This window comes from Bombina bombina, chromosome 11 (assembly GCF_027579735.1).
Source record: "Bombina bombina isolate aBomBom1 chromosome 11, aBomBom1.pri, whole genome shotgun sequence".
Classification (NCBI taxonomy): domain Eukaryota; kingdom Metazoa; phylum Chordata; class Amphibia; order Anura; family Bombinatoridae; genus Bombina; species Bombina bombina.
In genome coordinates, this window is record NC_069509.1 from 46291455 (window position 1) to 46308944 (window position 17490).

The window sequence follows — 17490 nt, forward strand, 5'->3', positions numbered from 1 at the left end:
TAGACTAAAATCAGATGTGTACTAATTGACCAGTTTTCCAAGACACCATTTAAAGGGACATGAAACCCATATGTTTTCTTTCATGATTTAGAAAGAACATGCAATTTAAATAACTTTCCAATTTACATCTAATATCTAATTGTCTTCATTCTTTTGATATCCTTTGTTGAAAATCATATCTAAATATGCTCAGTAGCTGCTGATTGGTGGCTGCACATAGATACCTCATGTGATTGGCTCACCCATGTGCATTGCTATTTCTTCAACAAAGGATATCTAAAGAATGAAGGCGTATCCAAGCCACTGCCTCACTAGCCTCTGACGTCACTGCACGTCACTGATACAGTATGTGCCAAACTTCCCTTTTTAATATTTCTTAAATGTTCAGCCCATCTGGTTTTACATTTTCTACAGGTGCGACCAATGTATTGTAATAAAAACACCACAAATCTAGAAGTACAATTCATATGAGATTTAACTGGAAATATTTGCCTGTAGTACTAGACTTAAATTCAGATGATTGTTTCATAAGATATGGGCATGTGCTATATCCCTTTCTATTGCATCTTATCACCTTATTACATAGAAACATCGAATTTGACGGTAGATAAGAACAAAAAAGGCCCATTAAGTCTACCCATATTACATTACTTTTCCTTAGGATAGCCTTATGCGTGTCCCAGGCATTTTTGAATTCCTTTACAGTCTTTGTGTTTACCGCCTCAAATGGAAGTTTATTCCATGAATCCCCAGGGCAAAGGCTGTGGCAGATCACCTCATTTTAACAGTGCCCTTTTTGGCTGTTTGCTATTAGCAGAAGCTGAGCCGACAGCCTCATAGGAGATGTTTCTTTGCGACTGTGAATCCCCCTTCCTATTGGTTAGTCCACACCAGAGGATTCCTGTAGAAATATTGTTGGTACAAATATGGTGGCAGGATGTTCTTCCATAGTGGCCATCATGTAGTGAAGCAACTATTGATTGCAGGAAAAGATGGACCCCCTAGAGCAGTGCTTTCCAAACTGTGTGTTGTGACACATTAGTGTGTCGGCTGCAGTGTGTAGGTGTGTCCCTGCTTCAGCACCAATTTTTTAATTTAATTTTTTTTCCTCCTGCACGCTACGCATATCACATGATTGGAACCTAGTGGGTTACAGATCATCTTAACCTATTGGCGCAGCACAGTGGGAACTGAAACTATTCCCCTTGGCGGCACATTGGCTCCTGACTGCACGTGTAGTCTCCTCAATTGACTTGTGACTACATGTGTAGTCAGTGAGTGGGACAGCAGTGTGTTTGCAGCCCGGGCAGTAGTCAGACTTGCAGAGCTCTGAGGGCGGTAGCTTAAACGCTAAGCTGAAGTCAGAAGTCAAAGTGTTGTTTTTTTTGCAGCTAGCTCCCAGTAGTGCATTGCTGCTCCTGCTCTTGATAAATGGATAGGAAGTGGAAGCTTAAAAATGCTTGATGATGAAATGCGAGTGTCTTTATCTAATATTCCACCAAATATTCAGAAACTGTGTTCATCCCATCAACCTCATACATCCCATTAAAATAGTAAGTAGTTATTAAACAGTTATTATTGTTATTACAATTTTTTTTTCATTCTTGCACATACATTCTGTTGCTTGTAAATATATTTTGTTATTATATAATTTATGTATTTGTCCGTATCTCTTAAAACAAGTTAGTTTAACCTCCTGTTTGCTAGTACAACTGAATTACTGTGTCACAAAATGATGTAGGTCTAAAAAGTGTGTCACCAACATGAAAAGTTTGGAAATCTCTGCCTTAGAGACACAGGCCATTGAGACTTCTGAGACCCCGGTAGTTACGCCCCTGTGTTTGAGGGGAGATATCATAGTATGGTTGACATCTCAAACCACAATATTGAGGACACAATGTCCTTGCTTATGATACTGTGAGCATAGTTCTTCAGTTGCAGACCTTAGGACCCATTAAGATTTTCAAGATATCTGAAGTGTTAGCTGCTCAGTATTTGTGGTTTATCTAATCTACGGCTTGATAAATTTAAATATAAATAAAAACAGGAGTCAGTCAGACTATTTAAAAATGAGCCACACATCTTTTGAAGCCATTGGAGGAATATATATATATATATATATATATATATATATATATATACATACATACATACATACATACATACATACATACACACACACATATATACACATGCACACACACAGTATATTCTGTATGTATTCATTATGTCTACTTTCTTTAGGTGCACGTCTGGAATTGACTGTTCATCCTCAGACTGCTAAATTGGGATCCAATATCCTAATCCCTTGCAAATTTGATGTGGGTAAACCTGTAGACTCACAATTTCTGGCAATAATTTGGTACTTTCAAGGAAAGAAGATCTTGAGCTATGATGATGTTGTTAGGACATCACATCCTAGGTTGTCCTTAAACACAACTCTGACAACATCTGGGGTTGCTTCTCTGTCACTTTCCAATGTGCAAATATCTGACAATGGAATCTACAAGTGTTTAGTGGTTTATAGTCCAGAACAAATGGAGAAGGAAGTCACGGTTGATGTTAATGGTAAGAATTTTACCTGTCTGAGAACTACCACAGATTGGGTCATCATCAAGATTTCTTATGAATTTACAGATGAAAAGTAGATAAAAATAACAAACGTATAAAATATTTATTCCGTTCTATAGTGCCAACCATTAAAAAAAGAAACAAAATACAAAATATATAAATGACAATATATATAAAATGAGCCTTGCTCAGGCTGTGAGATTATGACTAAAGTATACTGGAATTAACTTGATAAAGTATGTAAAACATACAGGATTAAATAGATATATACACACATTACAAAAATGATGATGATAAACTGTATATAAAAAACAAATTGTAATTGGGCAGTTTATATAATTACTTCTACAATTAATATTAGTAATAGAGATCTGTAGTACAATGCATATACACAGCATTAGCATTATTATTATTTATAAAGCACTAGCAGATTACGCAGCACTATACAAATATTAAAACATTACAGGGATTAATTACATACACAAACAAGTACAGTAGGGGTACGTTACACTTGTAGGTGCAATAATTGAGTTATACAAAGTAGAGGAACATTAGTACAATCTATATATATATACTAGCTGTTGCCTGCGGATTTGTAAAAAATAGCGAAAAACTCGACCACTCGAAATGACGTGTGCCCTCACTTCTGTGCCTGTTCGCTTTGCACACTCGCTGACATGAACTTCTTGAGTTTTTGTTAATTCTCTTGTAATCTAAATACCAATTTTAGTGTCTGTAACATCTTTGTTTTTTGAGATATAGGTATCCTCATAAATCAGCCCCCCCCCCCCTTTTAACCCCCCTTAAGTGGATGTTAGGGAAATGGTAAAACATATGTTTCTTTATTTTTCAAGGAGACTCTAAATTCCAATTTTCACGCCTGTGACATCTTTTGTTTTTGATATATAGGTATCCTCATAAATCAGCCCCCCCCTTTTGACCCCCCTTAAGTGTATTTTCAGGAAATGTTTAAACACGTATTTCTTTATTTTTCAAGGAGAATATAAATACCAATTTTCACGTCTGTAACATAATCGGTTTTTAAGATATAGGTATCCTTACGAAAAATTGCACCCCCTTTTTCACCCCCTTAGGGACGTCATTTCTAAAAATCCTTCCTTAGTGGGTGCCTAGGTCATAAAAACAACGTACCTTCCAAATGTTACATTGCTTGGTTAAACAGTTTGAGCTGGGCGTTGAGTCAGTCAGGACTTCTTCTTTTATATATATTATTATATATCATAGGTTACAATATAATTTACTATTGTCTCCTCAGTAACTTCCCATATGTTCACATTTAGAATGAATGTCTACAGCCAAGGAATGCATAAAAACCTCTATAATGCTTCAACAAGTCTCAGCCTTAGAGAATACAATACCACTAAAATTAAATACATTTAAACATAACGTCCAGGGCTTTCCTTACAATATGCTGAATTAAATGAACACTATCTATTACAAGATTTATTGTATTGTTAGGTGAATTAGAACCCTAGACAAATATAATCCAGACTATAGGGGTAAGTACATATAAAAATTGGGCCTGTAATTATCTAATGCCCTTTCTTAATAAGGACTTTAAATGCAATAGCTGCTTAAATATAATTAAAGAATTTTTATACTTCCCACAAATATTTGCTTTCCAAGCCTCTAGTCAGCCTCTGTGTGCTCCTGGGTGTGACAGATCATTCTATGTACCTAAATACCATTGTTGCTGAACCTGCCTGTTTGCTGACTACCCTACCTGCCTTAACCCTTAAACTGCTGGACTGATCACTGTTGCTGAACCTGCCTGTCTGCATACTACTCTACCTGTCTTAACCCTTGATCTGCTGGATTATTTACTGCTGCCAATCCCTGCCTGCATGACCATTCTAGTGCTGTATTCCTGGACTGTTCGCTGTTGCCGCTGGGAACTGTCCTACCTGTGGTAAGTTCCATCTTCCTCATATCATTGACCTTCTCTGCTCTGGGATATTCCCTATCATTCGGCTCGACGCCGGGATAACAAGACTACTGGCCGAGTTCAGTCTGATAGAGGAGTATCCCATGAGCATTACATTATACTCGGGCCATGCAGCCAGATGAGGTGGCACGAGCTGTTTATCTTCAGGGACAGATGTTGGGAACCCATACCATTTCAATGTAGTAGTGTGGGAAACAGCACCTGTATCTTTCTGTCCTGTGGCAAGGAGCAGGACTAGCCAGGTCCCAATGTGACTTCAAATAAATGGATTTCCAGCCTCCAGGAAATAATTTAAAAGACCTTTATTTCTTTTTCACAGGGTCCATAAAACAATACGACAATGTTTCAAACCACACACTGGTTCTTAGTTATGTCTAATTTGTCTATGTACAGGTGTGCCTTTTATACCTGATACAACAGTCAATCTATACAATATCGCCATCTTGTGGTCATTTACTAAAATTACATGTGTACAATATAACAAAACCATTTTTTTACTTTTTCTGTATATTTCACATGTATTTGTTGCAGCAATATTTTTTTAAAAAAATTATAAAATTACAAACTGACCTACCTATACATATATCAAAAATCAGAATAATAGCTCAACAGATCTAGCTATTTTTTATGGTTTACAAGCTTCTTTATTAATTACAGAAATAAGGACCAATCAAAGTCTTTGTTGAGACCATTAGGTTCTAAAGTGTTCAATTTGTTTATCCAAAACATTTCTTTCTTTTTGAGCATATGTTCCATAATATGTCAGTTGCGATTTCAAGTAATAGATAAAATAGACAAACCTAGGAGAGGAGGTGACAGGGAACATATGCTCAAAAAGAAAGAAATGTTTTTGATAAACAAATTGAACACTTTAGAACCTAATGGTCTCAACAAAGACTTTGATTGGTCCTTATTTCTGTAATTAATAAAGAAGCTTGTAAACCATAATAAATAGCTAGATCTGTTGTGCTATGATTCTGATTTTTGATATATGTATAGGTAGGTCAGTTTGTAATTTTATAATTTTTTTAAAAAAATATTGCTGCAACAAATACATGTGAAATATACAGAAAAAGTAAAAAAAATGGTTTGTTATATTGAACACATGTAATTTTAGTAAAAGACCACAAGATGACGGTATTGTATAGATTAACTGTTGTATCAGGTATAAAAGGCACACCTGTACATAGACAAATTAGACATAACTAAGAACTAGTGTGTGGTTTGAAACGTTGTCGTATTGTTTTATGGACCCTGTGAAAAAGAAATAAAGGTCTTTTAAATTATTCCCTGGAGGCTGGAAATCCATTTATTATGGGAACCCATACCACAAAGTTGCAGAATATGGATTCCAAGCTAGAGGCTATTACCGCTCAGCTCTCCTTACTAGTTGCAGCGAGGGATTCCACTCCTGTTGCTACACCACCAGCCCCTACTCCCAGTACTCTGACTTCTTCCTCTGCTTCTGGAAGTATACCCCAGATACCCTTGCCTGACAAGTATGAAGGTACTACTGATTGCAGGGGCTTTCTAAACCAATGCAGGCTGCACTTCCGCAATGATCCTTACACCTTTCAGTCTCATCAGTCAAGGGTGACCTTTATCATTTCCTTGCTAAAGGACAAGGTCCTAGCCTTGGTCTCTCCTCTTTTGGAACAGAACGCTACACTCCTGCATGATGCTGATGAGTTCATATCTGCTTTGTCTTCTACTTGGCCGTACCTCTGCTGCAGAATATTCTCTCCTGGATCTCCGCCAGGGCAATAAAACTGTGGCACAATTTGCTGTCGAGTTCCGCACCTTGGCACTTGAAACCACCTGGAATGGCAGTGCTCTCAAGGCTGCCTTTAGGAGGGGTCTCCATGAACGCATCAAAGATGAACTCACTTATCAATCTGGACTCTCGCTTTCAGGAAAGGCAAGCCGAGAGAGACAGAACAAGGAGGGTCCTTCCCTCCCATCCTCCTATTCGCCCAGTTTCGTCAGCATCCGCTACCCCTTCAGCAGCTCCAGTTACCTCAGTAGAGGAACCCATGGATCTCTCCTCCTTCAAACCCTCAGAGTCTGAAAGGCAGAGAAGGAGACTGAATCTATGTTTTGATTGTGGATCTAACACCCACCAACTAAAGGACTGTGACGTTCGACCGGGAAAAGCCAATGCTTAGAGGATAACACTGGGGTACCTCTAAGCATGGTCGCAACTAAATCCCCTCACTCCTCTCGGATCCTGGTACCTGTTACCCTTACCTTCCTTCAGAATACTGTCCACACTCAAGACTTCATTGATTCAGGGGCAGCTGGAAACTTCCTGGATCACCGTTTCATGATTCAAGCTGGTTTGCCTCTTCTGCAGAAAAGACTATGAGGTCCATTTATCAAGCTCCAAATGGAGCTTGAGGGCCCGTGTTTCTGGTGAGCCCCCTCCGCTCCTGGTCCGTGGGGACCCGGAATATGAGGTAGCTAAGACTCCAGATACAGGCGCAGACAGTTGCAATACCTGGTACATTGGAAGAGTTACTCCCTGGCAGATCGTTCCTGGGTTCCTGCCCGTGATGTGCATGCTCCATCTCTGTTCTCCAAATTCCATGATGCTCATCCTTTGGGGCTAACTCTGGTTCCCAGTGGGAACCCTGTAGGAGGGGGCTATGTCACGCTGTGCCGCTCTAGCCGTTGCTAGGGGCGCGGTGTCTCCTTCCTGCTCTTTGCCAGGGTCAGTGTCAGCTCAGGCGTCTCCTTCCTGCTCTTTGCCAGGGGCAGTGTCGGCTCAGGATGCGTGTGGAGCTGACGTTATCGCCGCACGCTCCTGATGCCGGTGGCATGTATCTAATCTGTGAGCTAGACTTCATAAATTGACCAAATATATTTAAATAAATATTCATGTGTTCATGGCTTATCATTTGGTCACTGTCTTATTAAAAATATATGTACATAGGCTTTAACATAGGGAGATATATTTTATATATACACATACATACATATACATACACACATCCATGCCCAATTTTATGCATGCATATATATTTGTTAATATCTTTTTATGCATTACTGGAAGGGGCATTTCTCCAGTATTTAAAAACAATGATTAATTTGGATTTCATGTGTGTAAGCAATGTATGTCTTAGCCTGTTAAAGTGTATAATTTGTTTTTCGGTAACAACTAAGGGTTTTGTGATCATAATAAATAAGTATATATATATATATATAGGGGGGCTTGTCCGACCGGCAGCCATGATGGGCCGAAAATTCAGAAGCTCTGAGAGTTGAGGAGACAATTGATCGAATATCTGCCTAATACCTTATAATCAAAGCATGAGAGTTAGTTATCTGGCTTTATGAGAGCGTTCTGTGCACAAGCATATAACTTTTACTGTAGAACATTTCAAGGGAACCTGACCAAGCGGACAGGAATCAGGCAAGGCCTAACATACTACATTCTCCTACCCTCCCCCGGCTTCCCCGGGTAAAGAAATACAAAAGTGCCTGCTGACACATATATAAAGAGTCAATATGCATCTAAAGGACGAGAGTCAAGACCCGGCTGCTTTACACCCTACGATCATCTTAGACAGATGGGAGGCCCGGGTACAACGGCTGCTAGATGACCATTTTAGCAGCATGAAAGACCTGTTTCTCCAATTACTAGAGACCCCACTGCCTGAAAACAACTCGGATAGAAACACTTCAGCACAGAAAAAGAGAACAACTCCAAATCTGCAGAGGGTTTTGATCCCAGTTGACACAGCTATACCCAAACTATACCCTGCCAAAGAGGCTAAGAATCTTTCTGACAAGACGCAGGCAGCAGAATTTAACGTGGCTGAATGTTCTGAGGAGAAAGCGCACATAACAACCCAACTTGAGCATTCTACGGGTATATATTTGAAATCTACAACTATAGGCATGACTACCCAAAACGAGACCTCTATTGACCTGCAACTAGCCATCATAGGAATCGTGAATCCTCCTAATTGGAACACACGACAACGCCAAAACCCTTCCCCACTACCAGACACATCAACCTTCAATATACCTCTATCACGTGAGAGGCGCACAGACAGCCTAAGGATGGACGTGGCTGATATCCTAGTCGGGTTGAAGCGGCGCAAGAGACTGAAGCAGGCGAGGTACAATTGCAGAGCCTCAAAACCACTGGACACTGAAATTTTCCAGGCGCAGCAACAACAACAGGCAGATATCGCAACTGAGCCCATTAAATCTGGGATCGGGTAAGAGGCATTACTCCTTCTCTCAGGTGTGACGAACTCCTAAGCTAACCCTGATGAGTGCCATGCTACCCATCTCCTAACAGTTAGATTTTATGATGGACACTCTCCGGAATACACATCTAGCACAGGACATTCATGTTTTAATAGTAAAGTTTATTAGTGCCCTCTTTGTTACAGTGCTAGGTTTCTATACCATGAGATAGAGCATATTAACAAATCATGTTTATATGAGTATATCCTTATCATACTGCTTTGGTCAATGTGCTGAAAATTGCCTTTTCTCTCTGCAGCTTATTTCCTGGTAGGTTTCTCCTTAAATATACATAACTATTTGTCTACTGCTTCCCATGCCGGATATATACCTTGACTTAAAGCCACCTCAGTGTATTTCCTCAGAAAACCTCACATAGGAAGCTACCTATCTAGTCTTTACTAATTATAATATTGCAGTTTTAATGTTGCACTCCTGAGTCCTATAGAAGTTAACACAAGTGGGATTATTGGTATACTCTTAGCAGGGTTACTCCACCTACATTCAGCAGCTGTGTAAGTGAAACTAACCATTTCTTAATATTTTGATGGTCCCAGTAGACCCCTTTGTCAGCGACCATGATGGTGGGGCCTGTTGTGTTCAGAGCAGAATAGTTATCTTTGAGTAAAACCCCTGCCACTATCATAGACAAATGACAGCCTGCTTACTCACAAAAGATCTATAATTTTTATAATTCAGTAGAGTTCCTAAAAGCAAAATATACCCTCTGGGTTTCTCTAATAAGACTTCTGATGAGGAATACTTAGCTCTACAAACTTAATGCATAACTTGTTATAAGCAACCCCCTATGGTTAATTTGAGCCAACTGTCTAACACCACCAAGATTTCCTGAGGGATCAGCGATACATAGTCATCTGCCGAATTAGTTTCTAAATCCTCCTCACAGTTCCATTGCTCCTTCTTTGGATCAGTATATAGTTAGCATGTTACACATGCAGTTTTAATAGCATCACAGCATAAGTCATTACAGCTATTATATATTCTACTATTATTATTAGCGTCTCACTTTAGATTTTTATTCAGTGTTATAACCACTATCGTTGCTGTTTATTTGTACCACATTATGAAACACGTTGTTTGTCCGCTGAATACTTAACTATAATCCCATGTCAATATTTATGTGTTAAGCCATTGAGTCATTTTCAAAGCAAAATCTGTGGAATATAAATGATAACGATGTGGAACACACTCAAGTTATCACATTAAGTGCTCGCTAACTACTAGCTAGACTGACAAGTAGTTTATCTACCTAGACTCTAGAACAGTATCTTATACTTACATCTCATGTTTTATAGCTTATACATGTAGAGCAACATTATGGACAGGTAGTTAGGTTCCTCATAACTTGTATTGCTCATAAGGGACATTGATCTATGTTTATTCTCATGTTTAAGCCTCCATGATGCAGAAGTATATACTAGAGGTCTGAGCATTTACATATCATCTAACTACTGTACATTGAAAAAGCAAGAATACTACCTCTTCCATATATTTCTATGCCCATATCCCTATCCCATATCCCTATGCCCATATCCCGTAATTAGTATATTCCCATTGATAAATTGCTGACTCATCCTCATATTTATCTTATACATACCTACTAATACGCTATATAATATTCTATCATGATTTCAGCACAAGCTAATATATATATGTTAACTAGACCAACACCCAGAATACTTATACACTTTAGACCAACACTTGCCAGTTTATGTTGAGGAGGACACTTATATCTGACCTAGTAGGACATGCCCCCCCCCCCCATCTCTTCCCATATTAAGCAGCTCTTGTCCGCTGAACTCCCCCCCCCCCCACATAATTTGGCCCATGAGTGGCCAGACAAAAGCTAACTCCCTATTTGTCACCATCATTAGATTTTTGTTAAATATAGGGACCATTAGATACTTGATATATAAAAAAAGAGGTCTCATTGTTATATGTCCTAGTTACTTATATTTACCATCAACTAGTTTATATTTCCCAATCACAATCCTAGAAATAATGACATAACCCATACCAGCGACTATTCTCTTACTATTGAGCCTTTTATGTTGAATAATAACAACCAACATTTATATGTATATGACACTGTTGCTAGTTAGACAATGATTATAAATATCAAATTGATACCTTACTGTTTTATTTCAAGCTTATTGGATATATGCGAATTGTATAATTACTCTTATCACTTCTGCTCCGTTTCTGGGCATATTTTATGTTGTATTATTGTTATTCATTACCTCAATAAAAAATATATTTACAAAAAAAAAAAGTATATATATATATATATATATATATATATACATACACACATACATACATACACATATATACATACATACAGACCTACATACATATAAATATATACTTCCCTTCCTATTTAACTTATTTATACATTTAAAACATGATTATTATACATATAGTTTCAGATTTTTGAAGTAACTATTTGTACATTTAAACATATGATTATTATACACACATAATGCAATACTGGTCATTTTACATGTACTTCCTTACACATTTAATGTATCTATACATTCAGATATGTGGTACATTATTTGTAAAGCATTTATCACAATTTTATGTCACAATTTTTATATACAATTTAAACTTTTTAACTTGTATATATATTTTTTTTTATATATATATTTTATTTATAATCCAACAGTGTAAATCATAAGCCTTTCGTTTTCCCTTGCAACACGCAGGATGCAAGGGAGACAAGAAAAAATAAAGACAAAGCATAAACATCAATTCTGTCTTCCACATACCAATACATCATTATAATCGAGAAAAAATGAATACCTCATATTTGCTCTATTATACTATTAACAAATATCCTTTAACAAACTCTGATGTCTTTATTCAAGGAATACTAACCATACACTGTTGGGGTTTTCATTACTTAGAAACAAAACAAACAAACAAAGAGAAAAAAAACTTGTATATTTTTACATTTCCTTCCCAAACAAATGCCTTTTGTTTGTGTGAACAGTCTGATCTTTGGTTACTTAGACCAGCAGGCATCTCATTAACATATGAGTGAGGGCAATTTGTTTGTAATTCTATTCACCAAAGCATAAACAAAATCTTAGACAATGGGACTCCTCTCTTTTTAGTAGGGACAAAGGGTCTCTTTTGTGTTGACAAACACCCCAGGTGACTTCCTCTAGAGGTAACTCTTGGTCATATGCTTTTGTTATGTTATATTGTTATTTTCTGAGTTATGGAGGTGTGGTAAATGTTAGCCAAATGCTCCTTTTAAAGCATTTGTGTTCAATTAAAATACCAGATACAAGATGATTTTAAATACATTTCCTGTATCAAATGAATTTTTCTTATAGTTTGATAAAATAATTATTCTGATATAGATAATTCCCCACAAGTGATGTAACATATTCCCCCTTTTCAAATTCTCTGGATGTCAGAGACATGCGGAGGGATTGACATAGCTTTGAGGTAATTTGTGGAGGAATGTTATTGTCAAACAGATGATTTTAGGTTCTTTTAGTTCCTTGCCAATAAATATGCAGACTCAGTATACTCGTCATCTGGTATCTTCAGTCAGCAGCCCCCCTTTAATTTCTGGCTGCCCTGCAGCATCAGGGGAGAGGAATCTCTGACTGAAAATACTAGACAGGTTTGGAAATTTCATAGTGGAGCCGGCAGCAAGATGTAGAAGAAGTAAGTGATGATGGATCGCATGTGGTCAACCTGTTATCGGATCCGGATAGAACAACAGATCCAAAAACCCTTGTATTGAGTCTTTGGGGTCGATTAATGAAGCAGCGGATGCTGCTTCCGACCCACTCTGCTTCAGGTCCGCCTGATATTCCCTATGATAAATGGACCCCTAAATCTCAATGGATCATACCAGGTATAGGTCAAATAACTGCCTGTCAAGCTGGGGACTTCAGTTCACCTCTGGGCTTGAGGGTTGCACTCCATTGTGGATTTGGTGCAGGAAGTGTAATCCTATAATAATCTCCTTTGAGTTTGGTACATTTTTATGCAATTCCAAGGCTCTCCTTTAATCATTGTGTCCTTTGGAAGCATGTTGACTTTCTCTTGAGGTTTATCAGAATGCCTTAAAACATTGTGGCATTTGTGAATCTTCAGTCCTGTGGACTCTTTAGGGGGTGGTATCCTCTTCCTCCTGGAGTTTGGTCACTGGCAGGATCTCCTCTGTCATCTGGTGTTCTTCTGCTCATCTCTGGTGGGATCACTGCTGTCATCTGGTGGGCTCCTGCTGTCATCTGGTGGGATCCTGCTGTCATCTGGGCTGTCTTCCTGTAGATTTCTGGATGAAGCGTAGTCCTCATCTGTGCTCACGAGGTAGTCGTTCAATCTGGGCTCACAACGTCTGTTCCTCCTCTGATGGCATCATTATCATCATCAGGTCTGGATCGGATTGTGTTCTTACTAGGAAGAGACCACTGAGACGAGTATCTAGAATTCATACTTCAAACATATCATCAAGAATTTAAATTCTTTACCCACTGAGCTAGATACTTTATTTCTACCTGATCTTCTTCACTTCACTACTGTGGTAAAGATATATCATGTAATTCCCGTTCTATGACTTGTAATTGGGACCTAGGATGGCACGCTCACAACTAATTAATAATGGACCCATTTATCTATAAAACTATCATTTTGGTGATCCTTATTTTATAGACAACTGGAGATATTTTGTCAAGAATGACAAAAGGACCTTTCCATGATGGAAGAAACTTCTCCTTAACCTGATGTCTTCCAAAGTTAATTAATTAATTAATTTCATATTCCTTTTTGGAAGTTCTGAGATCATAATAAGTTTTAGCGGCAGTTTCGAACTTCTCTATGTTCCTTTGAACAAATGCAAAAGCATACTGCAGATGCTTAATTAAGTTTTCTACACACTGATGCGTAGTAGCGGCATTTATTAAATTCTGGTCTGAGGTGCGATACAGTAAATGTTAAAGGGACACTGAACCCAAACTTTTTCTTTTGTGATTCAGATAGAGCATGCAATTTTAACCAACTTTCTAATTTACTCCTATTATCAAATTTGTCTTTTTTTATATGCAAGAATGTAAGTTTTGATGCTGGCCCATTTTTGGTGAACAAACTGGGTTGTTCTTGCTGATTGGTGGATAAATTCACCCACCAATAAACAAGTGCTTGCCATGGTTCTGAACAAAAAAAATAGCTTAGATGCCTTCTTTTTCAAATAAAGAAAGCAAGAGAATGAAGAAAAATTAATAAAAGGAATAAATTAGAAAGTTGCTTAAAATTGCATGCTCTATCTGAATCACAAAAGAAAAAAAATGGGTTCAGTGTCCCTTTAAGGTAGAACCATTCTTCGACCAGTCATCAATTCAAAAGGTGACATCTTAGTAGCACTACTTGGTGTTGCTCTTAATGCCATTAGGACTAAAGGTAATTTTACATCTCAGTCCTTACCTGTTTCACTCACAAATTTCTTGAGTATTTTCCCAATGGACTGGTTGTAACGCTCTACACCACCACTAGAGGCAGCTATATATGTAATGTGGAGCTTTCTTTTAACCTCTAGTATTTTCCACATCTTGGTCATCACTTCACTAGTGAAGTGGGTTCCCCAATCGTATTCAATTCTCTGGGGTTAACCAAATCTGGAAAACACATGGTTGATGAGCAATGCTGCGTATGTTTCAGCACTATTGTTAGGTGCACTGATGCACTCTACCCATTTAGTGAATAGGCATGTTACTGTCAACATGTATCTGTTACCTCTTGACCTAATTACTGGACCAATAAAATCAATTTGTATATCTGACCATGGCATTACCATCCCCCTTTTCTGCAATGGCGCTCTATGCGTTGGTTCAGTGGGTTGGAACTGTGGACAGATTAAACAAACTTGACAGTAGGTTTGAACATCCTTCAACATATGCAGCCAAAAGGCTCAATCACGCAATATTTCATATGTTAGTTTGGCACCACGATGGCCAAACGTGGGAGCATCATGGGCGTGTTGAAGTATGAGACCTCGGAACTGGGTTGGTACCATCCATTGTTGGATACCTGCTTTGGAGGTTCTAATTAACAAACCATCCTGTAACTTGAATTGTGATTTGGATTTCGATACCAATACAATCATCTTTTGAGATGGGGTTGTTTTCAGGATTTTCTATCGCCTAGATTTAGAGTTTTGCGTTAGAGGGGGTGCATTAGCTACGTGTGGTTTATTTCTAACGCACAGAGTTTTTTACGCTGGTATTTAGAGTTTATAAACAACCTCCTAACGCTACTCCTAACGCGTATATTTCATACGCAGAATCACTCCCGCGTTAGACAGTCTCCCATAGAGATCAATGGCAAATCAAACAAACACGCTTTTTTCACCTAACACTCGATCTCGCGAGAAATACGTACTGCTCTGTCATATGACGTATACCACATAATGCACAACAATAACAGACTGCAAATGTCAGAACAACAATCACAAAACAAAGCACACATGCATTACACATTCACAAGCGGGGGAAAAATAATAAAAAAATAAAGGGAATACGCATATACTTTACGATACGGATATACGGAAAATAACAACAAGGAAAAGTAAATGCACACTTATACACAAGCAAAATACTCGCATTCAACATTACGAAATATTAGGGCAAACATACATATACAACACTTCACAAATACGACACCATCGCAAATTAACATTAACACATAATACTATTGGACAATGTTATAGAAAACGAGCACTATGACATCATCGCATTCTACACATTCCACAAATACTAACTCACAATGAGCATGCAAATTCACACAACTAATACACATTGCACGCATACTAATTACTAACAAAGCACACCTGAACACAATTTACAAGGCAAACCGGTACATCATTAAACATTTACACAGGGTATATAAGCACCACACAAGCATGGCTTCTTTGACTGTGTTGCTGGTGGGATTTGGAGATTGGAGATTTAGTGAGTTATTGTGAGAGTTAGTGCGAGTTAGTGTTAGTGTGACAGAGTCAGTTAGTGTTATCGTGAGTGAGTTAGTGGTAGTGGGAGTTAGTGGGAGCGTGAGTTAGTGGGAGCGTTAGTGGTAGTGTGAGTTAGTGGGACAGTTAGTGGTAGTGTGAGTTAGTGGGAGCGTGAGTTAGTGGTAGTGTGAGTTAGTGGGAGCGTGAGTTAGTAAGAGCGTTAGTGAGCGAAAGTTGGTTTTGGGTGAGTGTGCGAGTGCTTTTTCTGTATACTTAACACATTTACATGCAAACACATGCAATACATACATACACTTATCAATAACACTACATACACTCTATACCCCATGCCCTCTCATACTACACTCCATACCCCATTCCCTGTAGTCCCATTCCCTTTCATCCCATTTCCTTTATTCCCATACCCCATTCCCTCTAATCCCATCCCCATCCCCTAGTTACATTTAGTTTACATATCCTACTTTTAGTCTTCTTATACATTTTGGTTGGTTAAATACTCATTACTCTCTTTTATTTATATCCCTTTCACACTTTCAGCACTTTTTTGGTCTTTTTAGTTATTTATTTTGACCCCCTTTCATTTGGGCACACTCACTTTTTGTTGAAGTAGTTGGGGCTTAGTTTAGGGAAGAGATGGAAGAGGAGGGCAGGCAGGAGATTAGTCAGGGGAGAGGTAGAGGGGGGAGGAGAGGGAGAGGGGGGAGAGGAACAGGACAGGAAGGGGGGCAGGAAGCGGGGGTGGAAGCGGTGGGTGGACACAGCCACTTTGTTCAAGATGAACAAGTGGCTGGGCCCAGTGGCGGACAGAGTAGGACTTCACAGTCTGGGAAACAGAGGGCACCATCACAGGGGAAGGCCAAGGCGACTAGGGAGGTGAGGTTTACTATGGAGGAGAAGGAGGTCCTCGTAGAAGCCTATATGGCCAGGTATAAGAGGCTGCAGGCTCAGAAGACCACCCCGAGTGACAAGAAGAAGCTCTGGCGGGAGATAAGGGATGCAATTAATGCAGTGGGGGGCCGTAACAGAGATATGGACTCTATTAAACATCGTTACCGGGACTGCAAGATGGAGCTGAAAAAGAAAATAACCAGGAAGTACCAACATGCCACAGGGACCGGTGGCGGGCCTGCACTGATTGTTGAGTACTCCCGATGGGAGGAAATGTTGCGTCCCAGCATCTCTGAGTTGGCCATAGTCGGGATCGGAGGAATCGATACCGGGAACCTGCCACTCTCATCTGACGGTAAGCTCATTTAAGAATCTATTAACATCAGAATGTATTTAAGGATAAGATTAATGCTATTACGCTGTTTAACACATAATTACGTAAACGCATTCACAATTACTTTGCGATTACATTACTATCTAGGCTACAGGTTAGGTGTGCATTTAAACAGACTCAAAACAAACGCAAAAACATTCAGATTGACCAGAGAGATATCACAAACACGGTTTGGAAAATGCGGAAATCGTATTGATTGTTAGATTTCAAAGTGGATTAATGAGGCTGCATTTGTAATTCTATTGTAAGCAAAAGCATTTACATCTTTATTTGGAAATATGCTAATATATACATTTCTTTCTTTTTGCAATATACAGAGTCTGGGGAGGAGGCAGCACACCAACTACAGGCTCCTCCTTTTCCCCGGTATGAGAGTGGTGGGGATGAATCGCCACCTCGGAGAGA

At 38.8% G+C, this 17490-nt stretch overlaps 1 protein-coding gene across 1 annotated transcript in view; it reads left to right on the forward strand.

Annotated features, from left to right (window-relative positions):
• The window catches only part of LOC128642066 (uncharacterized), a 169553-nt gene that overhangs the window by 31300 nt on the left and 120763 nt on the right, over window positions 1-17490 (forward strand). The window contains exon 2 of the mRNA XM_053694723.1: window positions 2245-2568. Coding sequence (XP_053550698.1) covers window positions 2245-2568 — 324 coding nt within the window. The remainder of the gene's footprint in view (window positions 1-2244; window positions 2569-17490) is intronic.